Source organism: Carassius carassius, chromosome 23 (genome assembly GCF_963082965.1).
Source record: "Carassius carassius chromosome 23, fCarCar2.1, whole genome shotgun sequence".
In the NCBI taxonomy this organism is placed as follows: domain Eukaryota; kingdom Metazoa; phylum Chordata; class Actinopteri; order Cypriniformes; family Cyprinidae; genus Carassius; species Carassius carassius.
This window is the reverse complement of record NC_081777.1, coordinates 18,439,170-18,463,585: the sequence shown is the minus strand read 5'-3', so window position 1 is coordinate 18,463,585 and position 24,416 is coordinate 18,439,170. Positions and strand designations below refer to the sequence as shown.

General features: G+C 37.9%; 2 protein-coding genes across 4 annotated transcripts in view; one reads left to right on the top strand and one right to left on the bottom strand.

Moving 5' to 3' along the window:
* LOC132101423 (sodium/nucleoside cotransporter 2-like) overlaps positions 1–24,416 on the bottom strand; it is a 67,846-nt gene that overhangs the window by 21,401 nt on the left and 22,029 nt on the right. The gene's annotated exons all lie outside the window — the stretch shown is intronic.
* LOC132101425 (galactose-specific lectin nattectin-like) overlaps positions 13,236–24,416 on the top strand; it is a 116,013-nt gene continuing 104,832 nt past the window's right edge. Inside the window, exons 1-3 of one of the 2 annotated variants that reach the window (XM_059506378.1) lie at positions 13,236–13,299; positions 13,484–13,569; positions 13,776–13,901. In XM_059506378.1, coding sequence (XP_059362361.1) covers positions 13,239–13,299; positions 13,484–13,569; positions 13,776–13,901 — 273 coding nt within the window. In that variant the 5' untranslated portion in view covers positions 13,236–13,238. The remainder of the gene's footprint in view (positions 13,300–13,483; positions 13,570–13,775; positions 13,902–24,416) is intronic. The other variant, XM_059506380.1, reaches the window with a different exon arrangement.

Sequence of the window (24,416 nt, the reverse complement as noted above, 5' to 3'; positions counted from 1 at the left end):
AATGTCTCTTATTTCAAGTCCTCGTTTGAAAATGTCAAGTTCAATAAATCAAATGTCAATGCATGTTCTTGTCACTCTTGCCGTTTACACTTTAGTAACTGCAGGCAGTTCTGGTTCATGTATCTTTTTACGTGTGTGTTATCTGCTCATACCTCATTTACTCGTGCAGGTCCAACAGAACTTTCACTCGGTGATGTGTCCAATCCTCACTGACCAATGCGAGAACGAGAACGCTCACCAACATCCGTCGTGACCGTGCCCGGACCGCCACACCATCCACTGTGAGGCTCAAAGTGTTTTAATCCGTCATCCGCTACCGATCACCGCTCATCCGTCACCGACCTCCGCCCATCATCACTGCGTTGCTGCCTCACTGTCCAGTGTGAGACCCGCTGCGCCCGTAGTATAGGCCTACTATATCCAATGCACGCGCCAGCGTTTCCACTCAGCCGATCGCCGTCAAAGACAAGGTGCTCACACCGCACCAGGATCGTGTCGTTAAAACTTGATCAGTCTTTTTCTCTTACAGAGGAGGTTTTTGACTAATTGTTGGCGCACATTTAAGTCGTTTTTGCACGCGTGTTTACCGGCGTGCTGTTTCCTTGTAGCTTAAAATATAAATAATACACTTTCAAAAATGTGAACTTAAAGTTGGATATATCAATCCATTTAATAAAATAACAAAAAAACATAAACAATTCAGTCTACAATTCGCCGTGTCTCACGGCTAACACATGGGTTTCACGGTCAAAAACCATATGCCTCGCTGTACGCCACACCTGCACTAATTAACCCCAGTGTTAAATAGACCTGTGGCAGAAACAGCGCCATCCCATTCCATTACTCAGAATGGCTCCAACAGGTCCAGTTAAACGATTTATTAATGCAATTCATTACATTCTGATGATTGGATTCTGTTGGTAATTGGAAATTAACTTAATACAAACAGAAGTTCCGTGCTTCTGAGAACTGCTTGTGACCTTTTCTTTAATGGTCTGTGTCGTCGTATGCAGGATAAACTTGAGGTTTGCCATTGATTTGTTCCACCACCTAGAAAGCAAGTGAATGCTTCTTCAAGCGCTTCCATATTAAAAAAAACGCGCAAAATTACAGGAAATGACGAAATACTACCGTGTATATTTTCAGATAGTCTATTCGCACGGGGCTAGTATTACCTGAGGTAATTTCTCCGGACCTTTTTACAGAAGGTAAAAGTCGCCGTAATCTTTACTGACATTGTCCGTAATGATTACTGACATGGAGCATTCGGACGGGACTAAAATCACAGAGAAGCTCTGATAAAAATTGCTTTACCCCACGTCCCTATGTTAAACTAATCCCGTCCGAATAGGGCTATAGAGCATCTTAACAGACCAGGTGTTATGTCTTAGTTTAGACAAAAGCAAGTGTAGGGGTAATTTATGAACACATCTTCTTTATTTCCAAAACTGAACTACTTCTTGTTAGCCCTTAGAATAGATCACAAAAAACATCCCACTAGTGCAACCCACAGGACAGTTGGCGACAATGCATCTCACTCTCTTTTAAACAATTATACTTTATCTTATGTTCTGTACAACAGTGGTTCCCAACCACGTTCCTGTATGCCCCCCAGCACTGCCCATTTTGCATCTCACACCCAGTGTGTTTGATTAAGGTGACATGGAAAACATGCAGTGTTGGGGGGGCCTCCATGAACTTGGTTGGGAACCACTGATATACAACAAAAACATTTCCAGGGAATACAACAAATTGCTTAATAGTACCAATGTTTCAACAGAATAGTACCAACATGTCAAACATGACTTAACCTCTCCCTGAATTCAACAAATTAATAACATTTATTATAGAACATCACTTCACTCTATATATTTTTGTTACTTTATAACTCTCCCACGTAAAATACTATTCATGTGAAATCAATGAACAATGTTTTGTTCAACACATAGTCCCGAGTCAACGCTTGTACTGGTCTCACCCTAAACTGTCTTTCAGGCTGAACGACTGAAAATGGTTGTATTGTACAGTCATGATCAAAGTTAGCCAGCTCCTGTATTACACTCTACTCTTTTCCACAAGAGACAGGCGTGAGATGCGAAGCATTCCAAGCACGTCCATCAGACAGTTTGTAATTGTAAGGGCCTGTTTTTCCCAGAATTTTCAATGGTTGGGAATATGCAGATTTCAGCTTAGGAAGAATACCTAGCCGCTTCACTCAAACAAAAGATCCTTGTTGGAATGACACGTCCTTTGCTCTACGACCACTGTCTTGTCATGAGATTTACATGTAATGTACGATATAATAGCCATCTTGACTTGGGCATCCATACCCGGCCACCAGTACAGCTCTCTGAGTCTTTGCTTGGTTCGAACTATGCCTTGGTGAGTATCATGAGCCAAGGCAATGAACTGTGCATGCAAGGTCTCTGGTATTACAAGTCTGTGTGCCTCTTACTACACAGTCGTCTTGGAGAGAATGTTCATGTTGGATTCTGTAATATGGCAACAGGTCAGGGCCTAGGTCTTTAGGGGATTTTGGGTTATGCTGGGTACACACCAAAAGATTTTTTACATCTTATAAGATTTTCAAAATGTGATAGACCACAAACATGAGGATAAAAAATCCTAGATTTTATAGGTTTTGCTCCTATAGTGTGTGGTGTGCCATGATGTGACTAAGACAGCACACCACACATGAACAGATGTTCAACCAGAGTCTCAACTGTGAACACAGGAAATCTTGCGAGACTCCAGAAGTATGGCGGACGATTTGCAGGAAGAAATTGCAATGACAGTGTTTGGAATGATTTTATACACGACATGTTGTATAAACATTTGTGCTGTTGCCACAAATCAACAAGCTGATCCTTCATCTCTGCTGTCCACATCAATTTCTCTTTGTGCTGCACCATGACTGCTTCCGTCTTCCATCATCATCAGGGTTTCTGATTGGATATTGTTTAGTTTCATGTGATAATCTCCAGAGCATGCGCGTGTTTGTCCTTGGGGTTCCCCCACACATCAGGATTTCTGATTGTAAATATTAAACATGTTGAATATTTATGATTCGTGATCGGGGTGGCTCCAACATTCTTCCAATCAGGTTTGGACACTTTTAACACACCTCACACCAAGGGAAAATCTGATAAGATAATCTGTAGAACCATCAAGATGATCGGGACTGTGATGATGAACCTATGTGATTGACGTCATCACCATTTCGGTATGTCTCTGTTAGTGTTAAATGTTGTTATATTTAGTCTGTCAAGTACATTTGTTTAAGCGCTTTGTGTACAATTTTATTTTTTCAACCTTTATAATTAGCTATGGAGATTTGCAACTCCATATCTTCTACCTCTCCTCACAGGCAAAGCGAGGGCAGCCTATGTGGCCATGGAACCTGAGGAGTCCTTAGAGTACAATCATGTCAGGCAAGCCATTCTAGATAAACTTGAGATTAACTCTGAAACTTATCGTCAAAGATTCAGATCGTACAGCCTACGAGAAAATTAGTCTGCAAAAGAACTTCAAGTAAGGCTGAAGGACTTGTATGATAAGTGGATGAATCCTAGACACCGGACAAAGGAAGAGGTTGGTGACCAGATCTTTCTGGACAAAATTTCTCAAACTCCTTAACCCTGAAACAAGAATGTGGGTAAAGCAAAACAACCCCACATCATCAAAACAGACGGCTGAGATGGCAGAAACTTTCATGGCTGCAAGACGTTTAGTGTATCCGCCAGGGCGATGGAGAAGCAACAATAACAGCTCAACTGGTAAGGTTACGAATGACTTTAGCAGTAGTCTTAGTAACTTTAACACATACACACATACTTCCCAAACTAGAGATGGTAGTAATACAGGTAGTCAGCAAATGCCATTTAAACTATATAAGACCAGACCTATTCTTTTATGTCATGTGGACAGCAAGGACACAAAAAAAATCGATTGCCCTTTGCAAAATGTTACTAATACTCTACTATGTTATGTACCCAGACCTCCCCATAGCTTAGATGAAGCAAGACAGGAAAAACACCAAAAGAAAATTGAGGGCACCAAAATTTTGATAGAACATAGAACAGATTCCACATAATATAGTGCAATTACAGAGACAAGATAAGACTTTACAACCATTTTTTGAGAAAGCTAGTAGGCTGAATACACAGACAATGTTTTCCCAGAAAAACACTATCTGATAAAGGAAGACAGGCTGTACTGGCAAGGTACGGAGGGAGAAAGGTTGGTGGTCCTTGTTCCTATGAGGGAACGATTGTTACAATTAGGTCATTCAGTGCCCTGGGCGGGACATTTGGGGCATCAAAAGATACTAGCCAGAATTGCTAGCAGGTTTCATTGGCCTAGACTGTACATGGTTGTGGTAGATTTTTGTAAAACTTGCCTAGAATGTCAGTTGACGAGTCCATCGAAAAGAGGAGATAGAGCACCTTTGGTGAGTCTGCCCATCATTGATGTTCCTTTTACTAGCATTGCCATGGATATCGTGGGGCCTTTGGAAAGGAGTACGACAGGGAATCATTATATTCTTGTGGTTGCAGATTACGCTACTAGATATCTGGAAGCATTCCCACTCAGAAATATTAAAACTAGACAAATTTTTAATTCCCTTCTTCAGCTTTTTTCCCGGGTAGGCATTCCCAGAGAAATAATCACTGACCAGGGAACCAATTTCACATCAAAACATATCAAACAGATCTACTCCATGTTGGACATAGATGGTATGGTTGAAAGGTTTAATCAAACACTGAAAGCCATGCTTCACAAGTTCGTGAAATGGGGAACGATTGGGACTATTGGTTACCTTACCTGCTCTTCGCATATAGAGAGGTCCCACAGTCATCCACGGGTTATTCACCTTTCAAGTTGCTGTATGGGTGACAGGTACGAGGACCATTGGATGTCTTGAAAGAGACCTGGGAAGGAGACAATCAAGCAAGCAAAGCAAGTGGAGCAAGCAAACATCTTGTCCTATGTCATCAGGATGAGGAAGAAGACGGACTTCCTGGCAGAGATGGTACAGGTTAACATGTCTGAGGCACAGCAATGTCAAAAAACCTGGTATGACCAGTCTTCAAGGAAGAAGACTCTGATTCCTGGCCAGAAAGTGTTGTTGCTGCTCCCAACATCTGACAACAGTTTGCTAGCCAAGTGGCAAGGGCCATACGAGGTGCTACGGAAGATGGGTCCTACCAACTATGAGATTTCTTTACCTGATCGTCGTAAAAAGTCACAGATCTTCCACATTAACCTTTTAAGGCCATGGCAAGAGAAAAAGGGGCCTTTGTCTGAACAGTTATGGGCAAGATCAGTGAAAGTAGAAGAGCAACTTGATGAACAGTACTTCCCCAATGATCTAAAGCCACCTACTTATCCAGCCTTGGACCATCTCACACCAAAGCAACAGAAAGAACTAGAAAAACATATACCAGAAAGGCTTTTCAGAGACAACCCAGGAAAGGAAAAGCTTATACAACACAATATCTGTCTACAGGCATCAGACCTAATTTGACAAACTCATAGTAGAGTACCATCTCGACTGATTCCGGCGTTGAGGTAAAGATGATGGTTGATCTAGGAGTTATCGAGCCTTCTTCCAGTGAATGGTGCAGTCCAGTGGTACTAGTACCAAAGAAAGATAGCACACTAACTAACAGCAGTGGTCATACCATTTTTCACAACTGGGGGGAGGCAACCTAGGTCGGGATTGTGATGTTTGTTTTGTTTAATGTTTAATGTATGTTTGTAACATTATTTTGCTTAAGCTGCACTAATGGTGTTTATTCGGTTAAGTAAGATGATGCTAGGACATAGCTAGGATTGTTGGAAATGGGGAAATCGGCCCAAAATCAGCCCGATTATCTTTTGGTGTGTACCCAGCATTAGACCTACTGACTGGACTGTGGTGTGTGTGTAATGTAAAACATCACCCACACAGGTATGTCCACCATAACTCTTTAAATTCTGCTTTGCTTCTGTGAGAGTAGCAGTAGGAAATACTGAGTGCACAATGACTGCTGCTCCTGTATCCAGCATTAAATTTACATTCTGTGTGGTTCCACATGCACCGATTTGAGCCATACACATTATCTACAGTAAGTCACGTCAAGAATTGAAATCTTACATGTTTGTGTGCATGGCACACTTAGCAAAGTGCCTTCTCTTCTTACATGCATTACAGATAGCTTCTTCAGCAGGGCATTTTTGGAAGTTATAAGTATGCTGGAACCAAACCAGTTGGATGTTTTCCCTTGGGAAGTGGGTGCTCGTGGTGGTGCCGCTGCTCTTTGTAATGTTTATACATTCCTCCCTGTTTCACGGCTGAGTTTGCTGTGCTGATATTGCAATGTTTGGATAATTTTTACTGTGTTGTCTGCTGGTTCGCTCATCACTTTGGCCTTGGCCACCGCAGTTTCTATTTGACCGGCAATTGTGACAGCCTTTTTTTTAAGTAAGGTCCACTTCTAGTAGTAAACGTTCCCATATGCAGGTTGAATTCGATTTTTCAATGAGTTGTTCCCGGATTATTTCTTCCTCCATGGTCCTGAATTTACATGTAACTGCTAGCTCCTTAAGCATCGCAAAATATTGATCAGTTAGTTTCACCACGACGTTGTCCTCACTGGCGAAACATACCGTTCAACTACCACATTCACTTTTGGCTCGAAAATGTGCGGATAGTTTGTAACGCCGTGTCGTACTCATTATCTGAAACCGTAAGCCTTTAAAATAGTCTCTGGTCTTCTGCCCCCAGGCAATTGACTAGCAGAGCACGTTTTCTGGCATCCAAGAGCTCTTTGTCCATGGCCAAGGCATAATTTACAAAAACACGAAATCCATGCCTTAAATGGTATCAGTGGCTCTCCCATATTTTGTAGAAAGGGTTTAGGTTGATTTAAATTCCACAGCATCCTCGTCACAAATAACTTAATGAAAATAACTTATGAACACATCCTATTTACTTGCGAAACTGTTCCAATTCTTGTCAGCCCTTAGATTACTAAAACATCCCACTAGTGCCACCCACAGGACAGCTTGTGACACCACACCAAGTTAAGAGCAAAAATCACCTACTCCAGTGGTTCCCAAACCGGGGGGATACAGAGACAAGGGGGACGTGGCAAGGATGGGGCATAGTGTACAGTCAGCAGGTTATTTTGCAAAAGAAACCTCTGCAGGATGATAAAGACTAAACTGCATAATTTTCCTGCTTATCATGCGGCCACTTGACTGATAAGTAAATAATTGAGCACAAAATATACATTTTACATATTTTAATTACCTGAACATGACTCGCAGTACCTGCTTGAGTGATCAATTATCAGTTGTAGAAGTTGTGGTTGTATCAAAAACAATTGATTGAAAAATTAGAGATGTATTGTAGGGAGCCATGTAGAAATGAAGCATGGTTCTGCTCTAAGCATGAAAGTTACAAGTTTTAGAAAGGAATTCCAGTGCAAGGTAAACGTAAAGCAGATTATGAATATACTAAAGATTCACAAATACCAAAATAAGGTGCCTACACCAAATGCGAGCAAATAGAACCCAGTGTTGTTCTCTGTTGTGGATGTAGCAAGACGCAGCATGACAAAATCCATGTCATTAAACTGATGTCTCATTCTTTTTCTGACGAACTCCAGCGCTCTGACACAAAAGACCATTTCAAATATTCATAAGAGAATCGTGAAAAAATAGTTTCCTCAAAAATATTAAGCAGCACAAATGTTTACAATACTGACAATCAGTGTTTGGAATAACGGTGTTTAAAAGAACGGCGTTAGGTAACGACGTTATTTTTTCAGTAACGGGGTAATCTAACTAATTACTTTTCCCGTCGTTACAACGCCGTTAACGTTACTGAACGTCAAATGCGGTGCGTTACTATGCATTGATTTAATATGCAATCCGAACGCACCCCTGGCTCACACAGCGAGTGAGCATGTGGGTTAATAACGAGATAAGCGATTATGATTGGCTAAGGCAGAGTCATGTGTTTCATGGTAGCCAATCAGAGCCAGTGTTTTTACGCACACGCGCCAGCGGCGCCAAACACACACAGTCACACACACGCAACCATAGACATATATAGAAAGGCTAGATAGCTTACCGGCGCTGAGAGCTAATGGGACCCGACGACGTCACACGGCGGCCATCTTAGGACAGGACCGCTCGTCCAGTTATAACATTAAAGTCTATTGTGCATGTAGTGCTGAAAGAACTATATTTTGCTCAATTTTCAACCGATTTTCAAACGGCTTGGTGTGTCATAAACTTCAGGGAAGCGGCTATTTAACTGCATACTTGTGAAAAATTATAGCCACAGAGTTTATTAAGAAAATAGTATATTAATTAGACTAGACAGGTAAAGTACTAGGTATACCCATACACACACACACAGTAATGATGTCAATATTTATAAGGTACATGAAACATGAAATAGTGCAATTTAGTTTATTACTAATATTTACATTATTAAATACATTATTAAATACAATACGTGTAAATTTATGTATAATATAAATCTGTCTCAAGTTGCCATTCTGTAAAATAAAGAGAAAAGAGATGGGTCTTTGTTTTTTGTTTTTTTACTTAGGTCCAAAGGCACACAATTAGAAAAAACTTACAAAAAAAATATACAAAATATACAAAAAAAAAAAAAAACATTAAGACACAATTGGACACAAAACTCTTTCCATCAATACAATATAATCAATACAGCTCCCTCCCTCTCCTCCTCTCATTTTCCACAAGCGTAATCAGAAGTTCTGTAAACAAAAAACCAACAAAGTAATCCAAATGTAAAGATGTTTTTAAGAAACCAAACCACTTGGAAATCATGTGTAACTCAAAGCTATGTTGAAACGAAAGACTAACCCTGCCTCTCCCACCAATTTACAATTGCTTGGTGACTCACTTACGACCTCTTCACTGCTAGCCAGCAAATAAATACAACCACATCCACAAAATGACATTTAGACAAAAGATTACGTTGTCAAGAAACGTTGTTGGTCTCAGGAAACCTGTTAATAATTTGAAAATGTCGACTGTGGTATCACTTTAGAGTAGAGGGCAGCCATGAAACACACAGCTACGCTGCAATGTTAAGCGTTTCTCAAAACGTGAAGCTACAATTTAAACATCGGCATAATCACAAAGCACAAATCATAGCCACGTTAATAAGGTTTGTAATAAACCAAACCGTTTGTAAATCCGTCAAAAATTCAGCAAGTTACGAGCATTTTAGTTGGCGTATGTCACTCACCTTCCGTCCACAGCAGCAGGGAGCAGCAGCGCAGTCTCCTGACCTAAGATGGCCGCCAAGTGACGACACAGCTGACTCCGCCTTGAGCCATCTAGCCTTTCTATACATGTCTATGCACGCAACAGCTACACAGAGATTCGCAGCCAGTGTTGCCAGATTGGGCGGCTTCCCGCCCAATTGGGGCGGTTTTGAATTTGATTGTGCGCTTACAAATTGTCTTGGGTGGGTGGACAAAATTTGGGCTGGTTTGGGGTCAGTTTGGCGGTTTTCAAAAATATAAATTGTATAGGCTAATTGGCTAACAAACAAGCTCAAGTGTGCATATACTGCATCCGAACAGTCATCTCGTTGTTATAAACTGCAGTGCAGAGGTGCTGATGCTGATGTGAACGTCGCGGCCGTACTTTTAGCCAATCACTAGTGATCTACAGACACACGTGATGATTCATGAGCAATAACGGATGTAATTTTAAATTTATGAACTGTATGAGTGATCATAATATGCCTAAATATGTTACATGGTAAAGAGTGGGAGAGTGTTTTAACACTCAAAACGTGAATTACACCTGTTGAGGGAAAGATGACACCAAGACTCTAATATTACTGCAACTCCTAAAATAGAGCACAGTTAAATTATTTAATTTATTACATAATCTATTTAGATCTAATCTATATCTAAACGATCTTGTCTTTTATCTTTTAAACAGTACAGATATCTTCTTAGTTTTGACTGTGCAAATGTAATGTTCTACAATATGAACTTCACAAAAGACTAGGGCAGTATTAGGGCGGTATTGTTTCTCATGTGGACCGCTGTGAAAATAAATTTACATACCACCTCAGTGATAAACCTATGGATTCGGATGGCGATTATTATTGTTGTTGTTGTTGTTAATTTTCATACAGTATTTATCAATGAATGACAACACTGACAACAATGACAACACTTTAGTTTTGACTGTTATATGTGTGCATAAACAAGTGTGAAATACCTAATTACGTTGCTTTTTCCTATCACTTATATTGGACACTTATGCATTTAAATTCTGACTGTTGACATTGAAAATGATGCATATGTTTTTTCGAGGGTATCGGTAAATCAATTGTAAATCAATCAAATGTTTTGACGGTGACTGCTTGCATAACCTATTTTAATCATATTCGGTAATTTTCTTTAATGTATTTGCCACCATTTGATCCATGGGAAATTTATCTAACGTTATTATTTAGTTTTAAGCAGTTAAAATGGCTCTTAACACCTTTGACTGACATGTTGTATCACATTATTTTGTAAGTTAAAGTTTTGGGCGTTTTTTTGTTGGAGTGGGCGGGTTTTTGTGAGCTTTTCGGCTGGAAATCGTCCATCCAATCTGGCAACACTGTTCGCAGCAGCAGACATGGCGAGTCAGGAGCAATCCGATGAAAAGTTGGCATTTTCAAGGTGGAGATATAAGCATTACTTTAAATTCATTGTAGTCAAAGGCAAGAACGTGCATGTAATGTGTGACGCATCTACAAAGCTAGTGGCCAAAAACACTTTTCTTACAAAGAGTGCAGGATAAAACTCTTGCTGTCTGTTGACGTGTAATAAATCTCGAAAGTTATGTACGAACACCTGTCTGTTCTACTTATTTCAACTGACTTGTGAAAATTTACAATAACACAAATAGTTACTTTCCCTGGTAACGAGTTACTTTTATTATAGAGTAATTCAGTTACTAACTCAGTTACTTTTCGGAACAAGTAGTGAGTAACTATAACTAATTACTTTTTTAAAGTAACGTTCCCAACACTGCTGACAATAATCAGAAATGGTTACTGAGCAGCAAATCAGCATATTAGAATGATTTCTGAAAGATCATGTGACACTGAAGACTGGAGTTATGATGCTGAAAATTACTGATCACAGGAATACAGCAGCCTATATATTAAAACATTCAAATATTTAATTAAAATGGACAATTTGTATTAATATTACTGTATTTTCAATAAATAAACGTAGCCTTGGTGAGGATAAGAGACTTACCAAAAAAAAAAAAGAAGAGATGTTGAGGGGCATTCAAAATATTTTTCTCTACAAAAGGGGGGCCCAGCAGAAAAAGTTTGGGAACCACTGGTCCACTCAAACACACAATATTTAATTTTATTGAATTCATACATGGATACCTCATGTTGCACGTTTGCACTTTTTGAGAAAAACAATGGCACAAAAAAAATAAAAAAAGATTTTCAGGTCTTTGTCCAGTCCCTCAATTTTTCTAGTTATATAAGGTTAAAATATTTTGCCTGTAATTTTTTTTTCATATCACAAAATAATATTGATAACGCCTTGACGCCTTGTAAAATATTGTGATATTAATTTTAGCTCATATCACCCACCCCAGCCTCAATTTAAAAAAAACATTTGACCTGCGCAACGCATATTATTAGGTGCACATAAGGTAAGGGGGTGAGTGAAAAATGACTTTCAACACCCCAGAGTATCAAGTAATCCCTTTTGGACTCCGGCTATTTTTCAGGCTCTAATCAATAATGTCCTATATGACATGTTAAACCAGTTTATGTTTGTCCATCTAGATCAGGGGTTCTCAACCCTTTGCCAATCATGGCCCACCAATGACTGTTTAAAAACATTCTGAGGACCACCTTTCCAAATATGATAGTATGAACATAGAATAACAGAAAATTCAATTCAAAAAGTACAATGTATATACTCTGCTGTTAATCTGTTATGCCACTATTACAGACTAGGTCAAGTCAGCTACTGTATATAGATGACTTGCGCCCGAGCACCATTTTGAATGAATAATAATCTCAAATTATCAATTATTGTCATGGATCACTGCTGGCATAAATAAAGTTTTGTTGGTCTTGCTGGTTTTCCTGTGAACACCTTTTCAGATCTGTTTCTTTCTATTGTACAAACAGACCACAAAAACATAGAGATGCTTTTGGATGATATATTTTTGATATTTACAGTATTTTTCTTTTTTTTTTAACATACAAATATGAAATGTAATGATACTTTTAAATATGATAATAAACCACCAGTAGGTGGTGGCAAGTCACTGTCTTAATGAGGGAATCATTAATTCAACCGATTTGTTCAAATGACTGATTCATTCAATAAATAAAGCAAGTAACAGTTTTTATAAATGGCTCACTGAATCATTGACTTCTTAAAAAAAAAGAATAATTTAGTAATGAAAGACTGTTGTGTGTTGCTCGCAGATGCACGACTGTGGCTTTGCTTAAAACTATTTTTGTTTGAAATGGAGAAAAATGATCCATAATGTGTCAAAAATGTAAGTCAGTTAATATTACTTGTTTATTTAACTTAAGTTGTATAAAATCAATTTCACATTTGGAATCGAGCTGAAAGTCGGCAAAACATCACTCCTGGTCGTGTGATGTTGCATATATTATACCTTGATCCTGTCAATACATTATCTATTATTAGTCACGATTTACACTGAAAGTAATAAAATCAGAACCATACTTGCCACAGTTACGTTGCTGCCCTAGTTATTGTTTGTTATAAAAATTTTGATTGGGTTACTTGTCCGGTCAGGCAAGTGAAATTCTCTTTCACTTGTCCCTTCACAAAATCCACTTGTCCCGGACAAGCGTTAATGTCGAGCCTTGTGAGTTAAGGTCACATTTTTTGTTGTCTTTCGGAAGCTGCATTCAAAATCCACTTGGCTCAGAAATCTGAGGAGGCACGTGACGCCTCTACTTGACTAGTAAAGTATAAAAGCATGGCTCTTTCTGGAACTTCACAAAATCATCCTCTGAGATTCTAAAGGCAACAATCTAAAAACCAAGGTGAGTTTTGGCACAGAGACCTACTGAATAACCTTTTGACTTAAAGTATATTTGTCCTTAAATTACATTGACAATCCTGTGCTGTATAAGACATACTTTTAATTTAATACTTTAACTTTTATTTTTCAGTTTCATCATGGCAATGCTGAGAAGTCTTCTGCTTCTTTTCATTGTGTTCTCCATGGGGAACGCAGAAGGTAACAAATATATTTATTTGTAAAAACTCCTCATTGATGAATTTTAAAAGCTTTTCTGCCAAACCGTTGATGTTTTTTAGCTTTATGGAGAAGGATAGCAGGAAATGTATGATATTCATACAAATAATATTTATCAATATTATTATAATATTTCTTATGTTTATTTACTGTATAGTTCATTTAGTTCAAAAATGCCCCCATGGATGGACAAATTTTGGAGTCCGATGCTACAAGTTCTTCTCTCAGGCGGTCAACTGGGTCACAGCAGAGGTAAAGAGTTAGTTACAGGGTGATTTTTATTATTTTAAAAATAAAACTTCCTTATGTAAATAAATTTGACAGAAAACTCATACTGAGCAAAAATATCAGTCAGATCAGACTTTGTTTGAAAATGACTAAAAATAGTTTAAAAATGCTTTATGCTAAAAAAAAAAAAGACTGTTTTGTATTGACAATAAAAAAATCTATGTTTTTAGAGGAAATACCAAAGTCTGGATGCAAATCTCGCATCTGTACATTGTAAAATAGAAAACGATTTTCTCCTGAGTCTGTTGCCTTCTTCTTCCACACGCTGTTGGTTTGGTACTCATGATGCTGAACAAGTAAATTTATGTGGCCTTTTTTGTTTTACTTTGTCTAGTATGTTTGTCATGACTAAAATCTCCAAAGTTTGTGAAGATGGTTTGACTTCTTCAAAGCTAAACTACATGACCTTCTAAATGGAGTCTAAGTACAGTAGAGCACTCTTATAACAAATGTATTTGCTCTTTAGGAAGGAGGTTGGTTGTGGACTGATGGAACTTATGACTTCAACAACTGGGCCCCTGGACAACCTGAAAATCGAGAACTGTGGTGTGGGGAGTTCAACTTCGACAGTAGGATTGCAGTGTTGTTGTTTTTTATTTTACAATTATTCGCAATCGTATAATTTCACATCAGCCAGTAACAAGAAATGGGTCATTTGTCAAACACGTCTTAAACATTCTATTTTATTTTGATTCTAACAGGACGATAATGATGAAAATGACATATTTCATTTTTTAACCCCATAGATAAACGTTGGAAAGATGAAGACTGTTTAAACTTAATGGGTTATATTTGTGCTAAATACCTGTGAGATCACATGCAGTCATCCTGCTCCACGGTTACTTTTTTACATTTACGTGTTCTGATTTTATCTTTACAAGTGTTTTTCTGAAATTAAACTTTTTTGTAAATATTTTCTTATTTTTAATCTCTTCTCAATACTGAAACAGTCCTCAAATCAATAAAGGCATTTAAAAAAAATTGTCTTGCGAGGATTTAATATATAGTTATTAGAATGGCTTTATAGGCTTCAAGCGATGTCATCATCAGAGGAGATGCTTAAAACTTAGCTGATACCCCAGTGACTAGAAGACAAAAATCTAATGGTGTCTATCAGTATAATCTTTACAGAAAAGTACAGTGGGTTCTACCCTAGGGTTCTTTACTCACTTTTAAAGAACATTTTATGCCAAAAAGATTCCATGTTAGGCTGTGGCCTAATGGTTAGAGAGTTGGACTTGTAACCCCAAGGACACAGGTTCGAGTCTTGGTGCCGGCAGGAGTTGTAGGTGGGGGAGTGAATGAACAGAGCTCTCTCCCACCCTAAATCAGGGTTGCCAGATTGGGTGGTTTTGAATTTCATTGTGCGGGTAAAAATTGTCTTGGGTGGATGGACAAAATTTGGGCTGGTTACTGTTTAACAAACAAGCCTGATATACATGATATGCATGTAGACTACTGCATCCAATCAGTCATCACAAAGTTAACACACACACACAAATACTGCCGAGGTGCTGATGCTGATGTAAACGTCGACAGCCTCTCTTATGTGAGGGCTCAACAGAAAGACGTTATGATTCATGAGTGACAGGTTTTTAGCGTGATAAGTTATAATTTATCTGATTTTGAATGACTGTATATTCATGTAATCACAACCAACTTGTTGAGTAAGATGACAAGGCTCTATCACTGCAACTTTGAAATCAGAGCACATTTGAATTAAACAAAAACAAAACTAAATATCTTGATTTATGCGATCCTGTCTTCTTTCTTTTAAATGGTCCAGATTGATCAATCGTTAAAAACTGCTAGACTTTATTAGTTTTGACTGTTTAAAGTTCTTTGTTATGTTCTACAATATGAACTCAACAAGAGACTTCCACTAGTTATGTGTAAAAGAGCGACACAAAGGTAAGGCATTATTGTTGTTATTTATATATATATATATATATATATATATATATATATATATATATATATATATATATATATATATATATATATATATATCAGGTGGAAAGTAACGAATTACATTTACTCGCGTTACTGTAATTGAGTAGCTTTTTTGTGTACTAATACTTTTTAAAGTAATTTTTTAAATCTGTAAATTTACTTTTACTTAAGTATATTTTGTTTAAAGTATTGTACTTCGCTACATTTTATAACACATTAATTACTGAGTAAAAAAAAAATTAAAAAAATAAATAAATCGCTCCCTGGAAACTACGTCAGTAAATAATGGGCAGGAGGGCAAACTGGCGCTAAAATCACAAGAAAGATGCAGACGGTCAAAACAGGCGTTAGTGGTGCAGACACAGCTGAAAACGAAACCCTGTCATATTCTGAAGTTGAACTCGAAGGGAATGAAGTGAACCCCTGGCCATATATATATGCTCTATTATTCAGTGTAAGCTGTACTTGCCTAGGAAGACCAAACTAGCAGCTTATAAAATCTCGACAAGACATCAACCCTTCGCAAGAATGTAGAGGTAAGCTAAATAATTGCATCGTTGCATTGGTGGTTAAAATAAAGCTTTGACATTTTAGCAAGAGGTTTTGCACAAATTAGCCAAAAAGACAGTGGTGAGGAGTGTGCTATTTTTGTTTTAATGATGTGCACGCGCATTTATAGTGCGTTCTTTCACTGTGTGATTCAGTCTCCTAAAATGCATTTAGAATGATCACAAAATGTAAGATATAGGGGCAGAAAATTCACATATTTATATAATTTCATATATTAAATCAAAATCACACAAAGAATGCCATCGTTTCCTCCAAAAATCATCATGAATATATACATACATATATATAACAGTTCAGTAAACAAGTTAATTAAGAGACTTGCTTTTTAGACACCATATTGCCTTTTTAGCTCTATTTCTACAACAGAAAATAATTTCAAACACAGCCACCAAAGCACAGTTTTGCGTCTCTGAGCAACGTGACAGTGTTTCGTTCCTGAATGAATCAACCGTTTAAATGATTCGGTTCAGTCGCAATGACTCACTTATTAACAGTGACTTGCTGACACATACTGGCCATTTTAATTTCACATTTAAAGTATCTTTTGATTTTTTTTTTTATAATTAATTTCTTATCATTTCAAATGAGTATTCAACATTTTATGTCTTGTATATCAAAACATTATTCATGCATTTGTAACTGCAGGTTAAATGCATTCTTGTCCTGCACTAAACAGTGTAATACATCTAAATGCCACTTCCAATGAATCTTCTGCATTTCCTCTGCATTAAACGATGAGTTTGTTGATACTGATTTGCCTGGTAACAGCCCAAATGTTTTATTATTCTAAATAACTGATTCCTTTAATTAAAAACAACTAGTTTGAGATTAATAGACCTATCCCAGGGGTGTCAAACAAAGTTCCTGGAGGGCCGTAGCCCTGCAGAGTTTAGTTCTAACCCTGCTCCAGCACACATATCATGTAGTTTTCAAATAAACCTAAATGATTAGATTAGCTGGATCAGGTGTGTTTAATTAGGGTTAAATCTAAACTGTGCAGGACTGTGGCCCTCCAGGAACTGAGTTTGACACCCTTGGCCTGTCCCATTTTTGACTCCCTCCCACTGTTAAAATGTAACTAAGTAATTTTTACTCTGAGTAAATTTTAAATGAGCTACTTTTTACTTTAACCTGAGGTGATTTTTAGACTGGTACTTTTACTTGTACTTAAGTAAAATTTCATTAATGTAATGGTACTTTTACTTGAGTAGAATATTTTTGTACTCTTTCCACCTCTGATATATATATATTATTATTTTTTTTTTTATCGCGGATTCAGTATGTTTCAATGAATGACAATGTTTTTAGTGTCATGGTGCATGAACGAGTGTGATATACCTGCTAATTACATTGCTTTTCCCTATTACGGTGCATGAACGAGTGTGATATACCTGCTAATTACATTGCTTTTCCCTATTACTTTCATTGGCCACTTTTTGCATTTAAATTTGATTAACTGATACCCTCGAAACAACGTCAGAATAATTTCTTAATTGCCGTTTTGACTGTCTCCTTGCATATTGTATTCATGTTCGTTAGTCTAATTCTTTGTAGGCTATTTGCCCGATACTGGTAAATTTATCTAATGTTATATTTATATAATTTTGTCGTCATCATTTTGTTCAAAGGATTTCAAATTTGCCTTATCAGCCTTGATTTACATATTCCATCACATTATTTTGACAATTAAAATTTGGGCAGTTTTTGGGCGGGTTTTTGTGAGATTCTGGGCTGGAAATTGTCCATCCAATCTGGTAACACTGCCCTCAATACCCATGGCTGAAGTGTCCTTGAACAAGGCACTGAACCTCCAATTGGCCTCCCCGGGCGCTGGAGCAAATAGCTGCCCACTGCTCTGGGTGTGTGTTCCCTACAAACTGCTGTGTGTCTGCACTTGGATGGGTTAAATGCAGAGCACCACTTCCGAGTATAGGTTACCATACTTGGCAAATTTCATGACTTTCACTTTCGTGAATAAATCATGGCTGAAGGGCATTGTTATGCACGAGGTGAAATGGAGTATGGAAGGCCAAAAGGGTCAAAAACACATGAATTTTAATCCTCTGGAGTCGATTAGTTATGAGTCATTTTCTCCTGATAACTCCGAAAAGAACTTAAATTGCACTTTTATGGCGTTATTTCCCTGTCAAATGTCGATATCGCATAATTGTAGCGTGAAAGTACATTAATATAATGCGCGAGCGTCAATCTCTCTGCTCGCACACGGAATATAATGTGCACGAGCAGGAATCTCTCTGCTCGCGCGCAGAATATAATGTGCGGAGCGTGAATCTCTCTGCTCGCGCGGGAACTGGGCGTGCACTCTCAGATACACGTTGCTCTTGTAAGAATCTTCTCTGGGCTCGCTCAGAGAGTATGCCTGCACTTAAAACGTGTTCAGTGCAATCGCAAATCTCTCCTCTTCGCTTAAAGTAAGCGTGTATGTGCATAGACTGCGTCTCGTGGGTTCGCGCATGGCCAAGTACTCTTCTCTTCAATTTCTTTCTCTTTGCTCTTGGCATAAACGCTGTCAAAACGGCAACAACCAATCAGAAATAGGCTTCAACGACTGACCAATGAAAACGCGATATCGTACATGGAATCTTATTGGTTGATATTAAACGGCACATGGAACACATGGAATAAGTTCACTGAAGTTCAATCAAGACGATACATTTGACATATTTAACATCAAAACAAATAAAACTGGTTACCTGAGATCGTCGATTCGGCGGATCCATCTCTGCTCGTCTTGATTGAACCTCAGTGAATTTATTCCATGTTATGATTGATGTTCAACTGACTTTCTCAGACCACATTGCTAAAACTGTCTGATTCTGCAGATTTGCTTTATTCAACATCAAGAAGATCAGGCCCTTTCTTTCGGAACATGCTGCACAACTCCTTGGTCAAGCTCTTGTTCTGTCTAGGCTGGACTATTGCAATGCCCTCTTGGCAGGTCTTCCAACCAGTTCCATAAAACCTTCACAATTAATCCAGAACGCGGCAGCAAGATTAATTTTTAATGAGCCAAAAAGAATACACGTAACACCTCTGTTTATCAATTTGCACTGGCTTCCAGTAGCTGCTCGCATAAAATTCAAGGCATTGATGTTTTCCTACAAAACTACCACTGGCTCTGCACCCATTTACCTAAATTTGTTACTTCAGACTTATGTGCCCTCTAGAAGCTTGCGTTCTGCAAGTGAACGTCACTTGATTGTGCCATTCCAAAGAAGCACAATCACTTTTATGGACTTTTAAATTAAATGTTCCCTCCTGGTGGAATGACCTCTTCAACTCAATCCTTAGCCATCTTCAAGAATCGGCTTTAAACCCATCTCTTCTATCTTTATTTGACCCTCTAACACTCACTATTCTAATTCTATTATTTTAACTACTTTTCTAATATTTTTGTATTCTATTTTCTTTTCATTTATTATGCAATTGTGTGTGTGTGTGTGTGTGTGTGTGTGTGTGTGTGTGTGTGTGTGTGTGTGCGTGTATGTGTATGTGTATGTATGTATGTATATATATATATATATATATATATATATGTATGTGTATGTATGTATATATATATATATATATATATATATATATATATATATATATACATACATACACTAGAACACTTGGAGGGAAGAGACACCAATGTGCGGATGCTGTTTGTTGATTACAGCTCTGCATTTAACACCATCATCCCTACCAAACTTATAGCCAAACTGAAAAATCTGGGTCTTAACAGTCACTTATGTAACTGGGTCCTGGACTTCCTGACCGGAAGACCCCAGGTGGTCAGAATTGGCAATCACATATCCTCCTCACTTATACTCAGCACTGGTGCCCCACAGGGATGTGTACTCAGTCCTCTCTTGTACTCCCTGTTCACTTATGACTGCTCTGCTAAGCATAGCTCCAACATCATCATCAAATTTGCTGACGATACTACTATCCTAGGACTCATCACTAATGGCGATGAGACATCCTTCAGAGATGAGGTTATGCACTCACAGCATGGTGTGTTGATAACAATCTCTCTCTAAACATCAGCAAGACCAAGGAGATGATTGTGGACTACAGGAAGTCACAGAGAGAGGCTCACGTTCCCCTTCATATCAACGGAGAGATAGTAGAGACAGTTAAAAGCTACAAGTTCCTTGGCATTCACATCTCTGAGGATCTTTCCTGGAGCCTTCACTCAGAGACCATAGTGAGAACAGCCTGTCAGCGTCTCTACTTCCTGCGGAGATTGAAAAGGTTTGGCATCTCCTCTAACATCATGTCAAACTTCTACCACTGCACTATTGAGAGCATTCTGACCAGCTGCATTACTGTATGCTATGGCAACTGCTCTTCTTTAGACCGCAAAGCTCTTCAGCGAGTGATGAGAACAGCAGAGCTCATCATTGGACATAAACTACCAGCCTTACAGGACATCTATCAAACTCGCTGCTTGAGAAAGGCTCGCAGCATCTTTAAGGACCGCACTCACCCTGCTCATCACCTGTTTGCCACACTGCCATCTGGCAGACGTTTCCGATCCAACCGATCACGGACAACCAGGCTTAAGAACAGCTTCTATCTTCAAGCCATAAGACTACTTAAGACTCCTCCATCTAAAAAATAAAAATAAAAAAAACAACGGAATACATGCTGCTCTTATGTTTACTTTCATTGTACTTGCACTGCCACTTCTTTTAATATTCCTTCATGTTACTCTGTGACACTCCACAATGACATTTGGACATTGCTCTACTCGGGAATACATCTGAATGTGTGCTGCTCTTAAGTTTATTTATTGCATCTGCACTGCCACTTTAATTTTCCTCCATGTAGCTCTATGTCACTCTACAAAGACATTTCAGACACCGTTCTACCCCAGTAATCATAATATTACCTCAGGACTTCTTATGTACACCATAACTCTAAACACTGATTACCTTTATTGTACCTGTTACTTCCACTTATTTGTATATAATGCTCTGTCCATGTCTTTCTGTCTATGGGCACTGTAGTCACTCAAGAACCTCAGTGCTCTCCATGTATGTCTATGTCTTCTGTCTTGTTATTGTCACTGTATGTCTGAGCCTCGTCACAAGCATTTCAATGCCCAGTTTTCCCCAGTGTTAACTATGCAAATGACGAATAAATGCCTCTTGACTCTTGAATAAAGATAACAAACAAGGTGTGCTGTCTGGAGCTTTTGTCTGCGCTGATCTTCATTTACAAATGCATCATTAAAATGAACTGTAACTCAGTGAATACTCAACGAAGAGACATGAGAGAGATATCCATAGAAAGCTTGACATGTCTACTTTTAAACTAAATAAGTGCCGCTGAAAACAAATATTCTGTGATAAAGTAATCCATATGAAAACTATGCGGTGTCCGTTTTTCACGTCTCAGTTCATTATCTTCTAATGCGACCACGCCCTGCGCTGAACACGCTATTCAGATTCTAATGTTTCACTGAAGCGCGCGGCTTGAATACGCCCACACAACAGAAGAAAATGCAGCGAGACTGTTAAAGTTTTTTTATTTTACTGTTTGCTTCAGGATGAGAGGAATAAGACAATTCACCCCAAAAAGATGTGATGTGGTTGAGGATTTGAGAAATGGATTTCCTCAGAAAAAAAGGATGAAGCACTTTATTCAGTAGAGATCATAAACATGTGTGCATCTCTTTTTATTTATTTATACACTTGTACTAGTTTTCACATAACCTGTAAACATTTTACTAGTTAGACTTTTTCCAAAGACTTTTTCCAAACTATAATTCCTTACTAAATGTATAATCAAGTGAAATATTATGAAGTTTTAATAACAATATACAATACTATACCATTTAAAAAGCTTGATGTAAATAATTTAAATGTAACAAATAAAGAAAACTGTAACAAATGTAACAAACAATGCTGTTCTTTCAATTTATCCCCCCTAAAAAACCTGAAAAATATTCTCAGCTCTTTTCAACATTAATAATAATAATTATAATAATAACAATAAATGTTTTTTTGTAGAAAATAAGATTGAAGTCAGCTTTGATTGTTCCTTATAAACTGTTTAACTGCACTCGCAAGCAGATATTAAATTATGTTGTGGGATAATTGAATATATTCTAAACAAGCTACAAACATAAAATTATATACATTTATTTTGTTCTCACATTCTTTCTTGTAACTCTTCCCTCTCAGTGGCACAGATGACTGAAAGGCTCATTATGCAGCTCATTATGCAGGTCTTTGTCTTCTCAGGTGTAAATCACAATGATATTCATGATAGTTGACGCCTACTCGCATATGACTTTTACCAATAAAATGTGTCTTAGAAAATTTAAATCAATATATTGTTTTTTGTAAGTGAGTAAACAAGATGATTTTCACATAATTTAGAAAGAAATAGTCTAGGCTACAAGCTCCAGTTCTCAAAAGCCCCGGGAACCAATGTTCTTTATGTGTTTTTTTGCCTTATTCAAGTGATTTAACATTTTTAGTTTTTCACTAACCACGCATAACATTTTCTTTCTCAAAAATACAATCATGTACATACATGAATTTTACATTATTATAGCCCAGTTTGTGTTGATTACAGTGAGATTAGACTTTACCCATTTATATATTTATAAAAAAGCATAAATGTCAGGGCATGACAAAACTTCTCCAGGCCCCAAAAAACCCTTAGACTCCAGAGGGTAAACGCGTCAACAACACGTTAAATATGCGTATTTCATGAGTAAACAACATGTATTTAACTTGTTGAAATATCATCTCGTTAAATACGTGTACTTCACATGTTAAATACGCGTGAAATGCACTTGAAGTACGCGTTAAAAATCAGTTTGAATGGGTTAATGTCATTGGCTGCTGAGGACTTGTGTCAAACCACTTCTGTGAGCTTGGGGGGGGGGGGGGGGGGGGTTGTGTACCATTCCATTTGTGTACCATTCAAGACCCAAGTCCTCAGCAGCCAATGACACTGACCCGTTTAAAAAAATTTTTAATGCATTCTTCACATGTATCTAACACGTGAAATACACCTATTCAACACGCTGATTTTTCACATGTATTTAAAACGCTGATTTTTCACACGTAAAAACACCTATTTAATGCATTAAATACGTGTTGTTTACGCGTGAAATACACGTATTTAACGTGTTGTTGATGCCTTAAAATTCATGTGTTTTAGAACCTCTTGGCTTTCCATAATGAAGTGCCTGCAACCCCTACAATGTGTGATTTATTCACGATACAGCACGGCCTCTCATACCTTATTGCTTTTATAAAACATTACAACACAATTAAAAAAATTTATTAAAAGCAAAAATGTATTGAAATATTACTTTTTTGAAGAAAGTTCATTAAATGCTGTCCTTCTGCTAAAATGGTTCCTGACAGCAACTGTAACGCTAGAAGGCAAGAGAATGTTCTGAACATGCATCATCTAATGGAGCTTAAATAAAAACAGAGAATAGGAGCTCTTATCATCCGCTGTGTCATTTATTTTTTCAACACCATATATGATATTTTTTCACACACATACATCTGCTTATCTCCCAGCAGGAGAAAACGTGTTTTCAGTCTTTTTGGTACAGTGCGAGTTTGAAAGCGTCATTACGGTGTAAACTGATGGACATACAGAATCATACTAATAACTACAGTAATATTCCCTCCTCATTTCGGAAACTGTAGGCTTCCATACAGACGCATGTTGCACAAACATCAACATATCTCCACATGAGAAGAGTTTATTAGAAGGGGTCTCAAAATTAAAGATGCAACATAACGCCAGCAGGGGTCATTCATTCTTCATTAAATAAATAACAAACAGTTAACTTTGCCGAAATACATATACTAAATGAAACAGTTTTAATGCTATATTATTGATTAATGTTGCTAAGGGTGTTGCTCAGTGAAACAGAATCGTTGGGTGAAACGGTCATACAGTAGCTGTGTCGTATCTTGAATGAAACACATTTCACGCTGCTGACCAATCAGTATGGTGCCAGGGAGAAGACATGGTTGGTTTACTTAGTTTTGTCACAAGATATTAATTGGTGGGAATGCCATTTTAACCGGAAATTTCCCCGTTTTACAACATGTTCAAAACAACTCACAAATACACTAAAAGCGCGACCAATTTAGCCAGCTAGCTGTCATCTGATTGTGACTATTTTCACCAGCAGAGGGCGCTGCGAGCTGTTTACTTGGTCACGGTTGCAAGCATGGTTGCAAGCAGCTACTGTTGCCATGACTGTTTGTTAAAGTGTAAAACAAAACAAGAGGTTG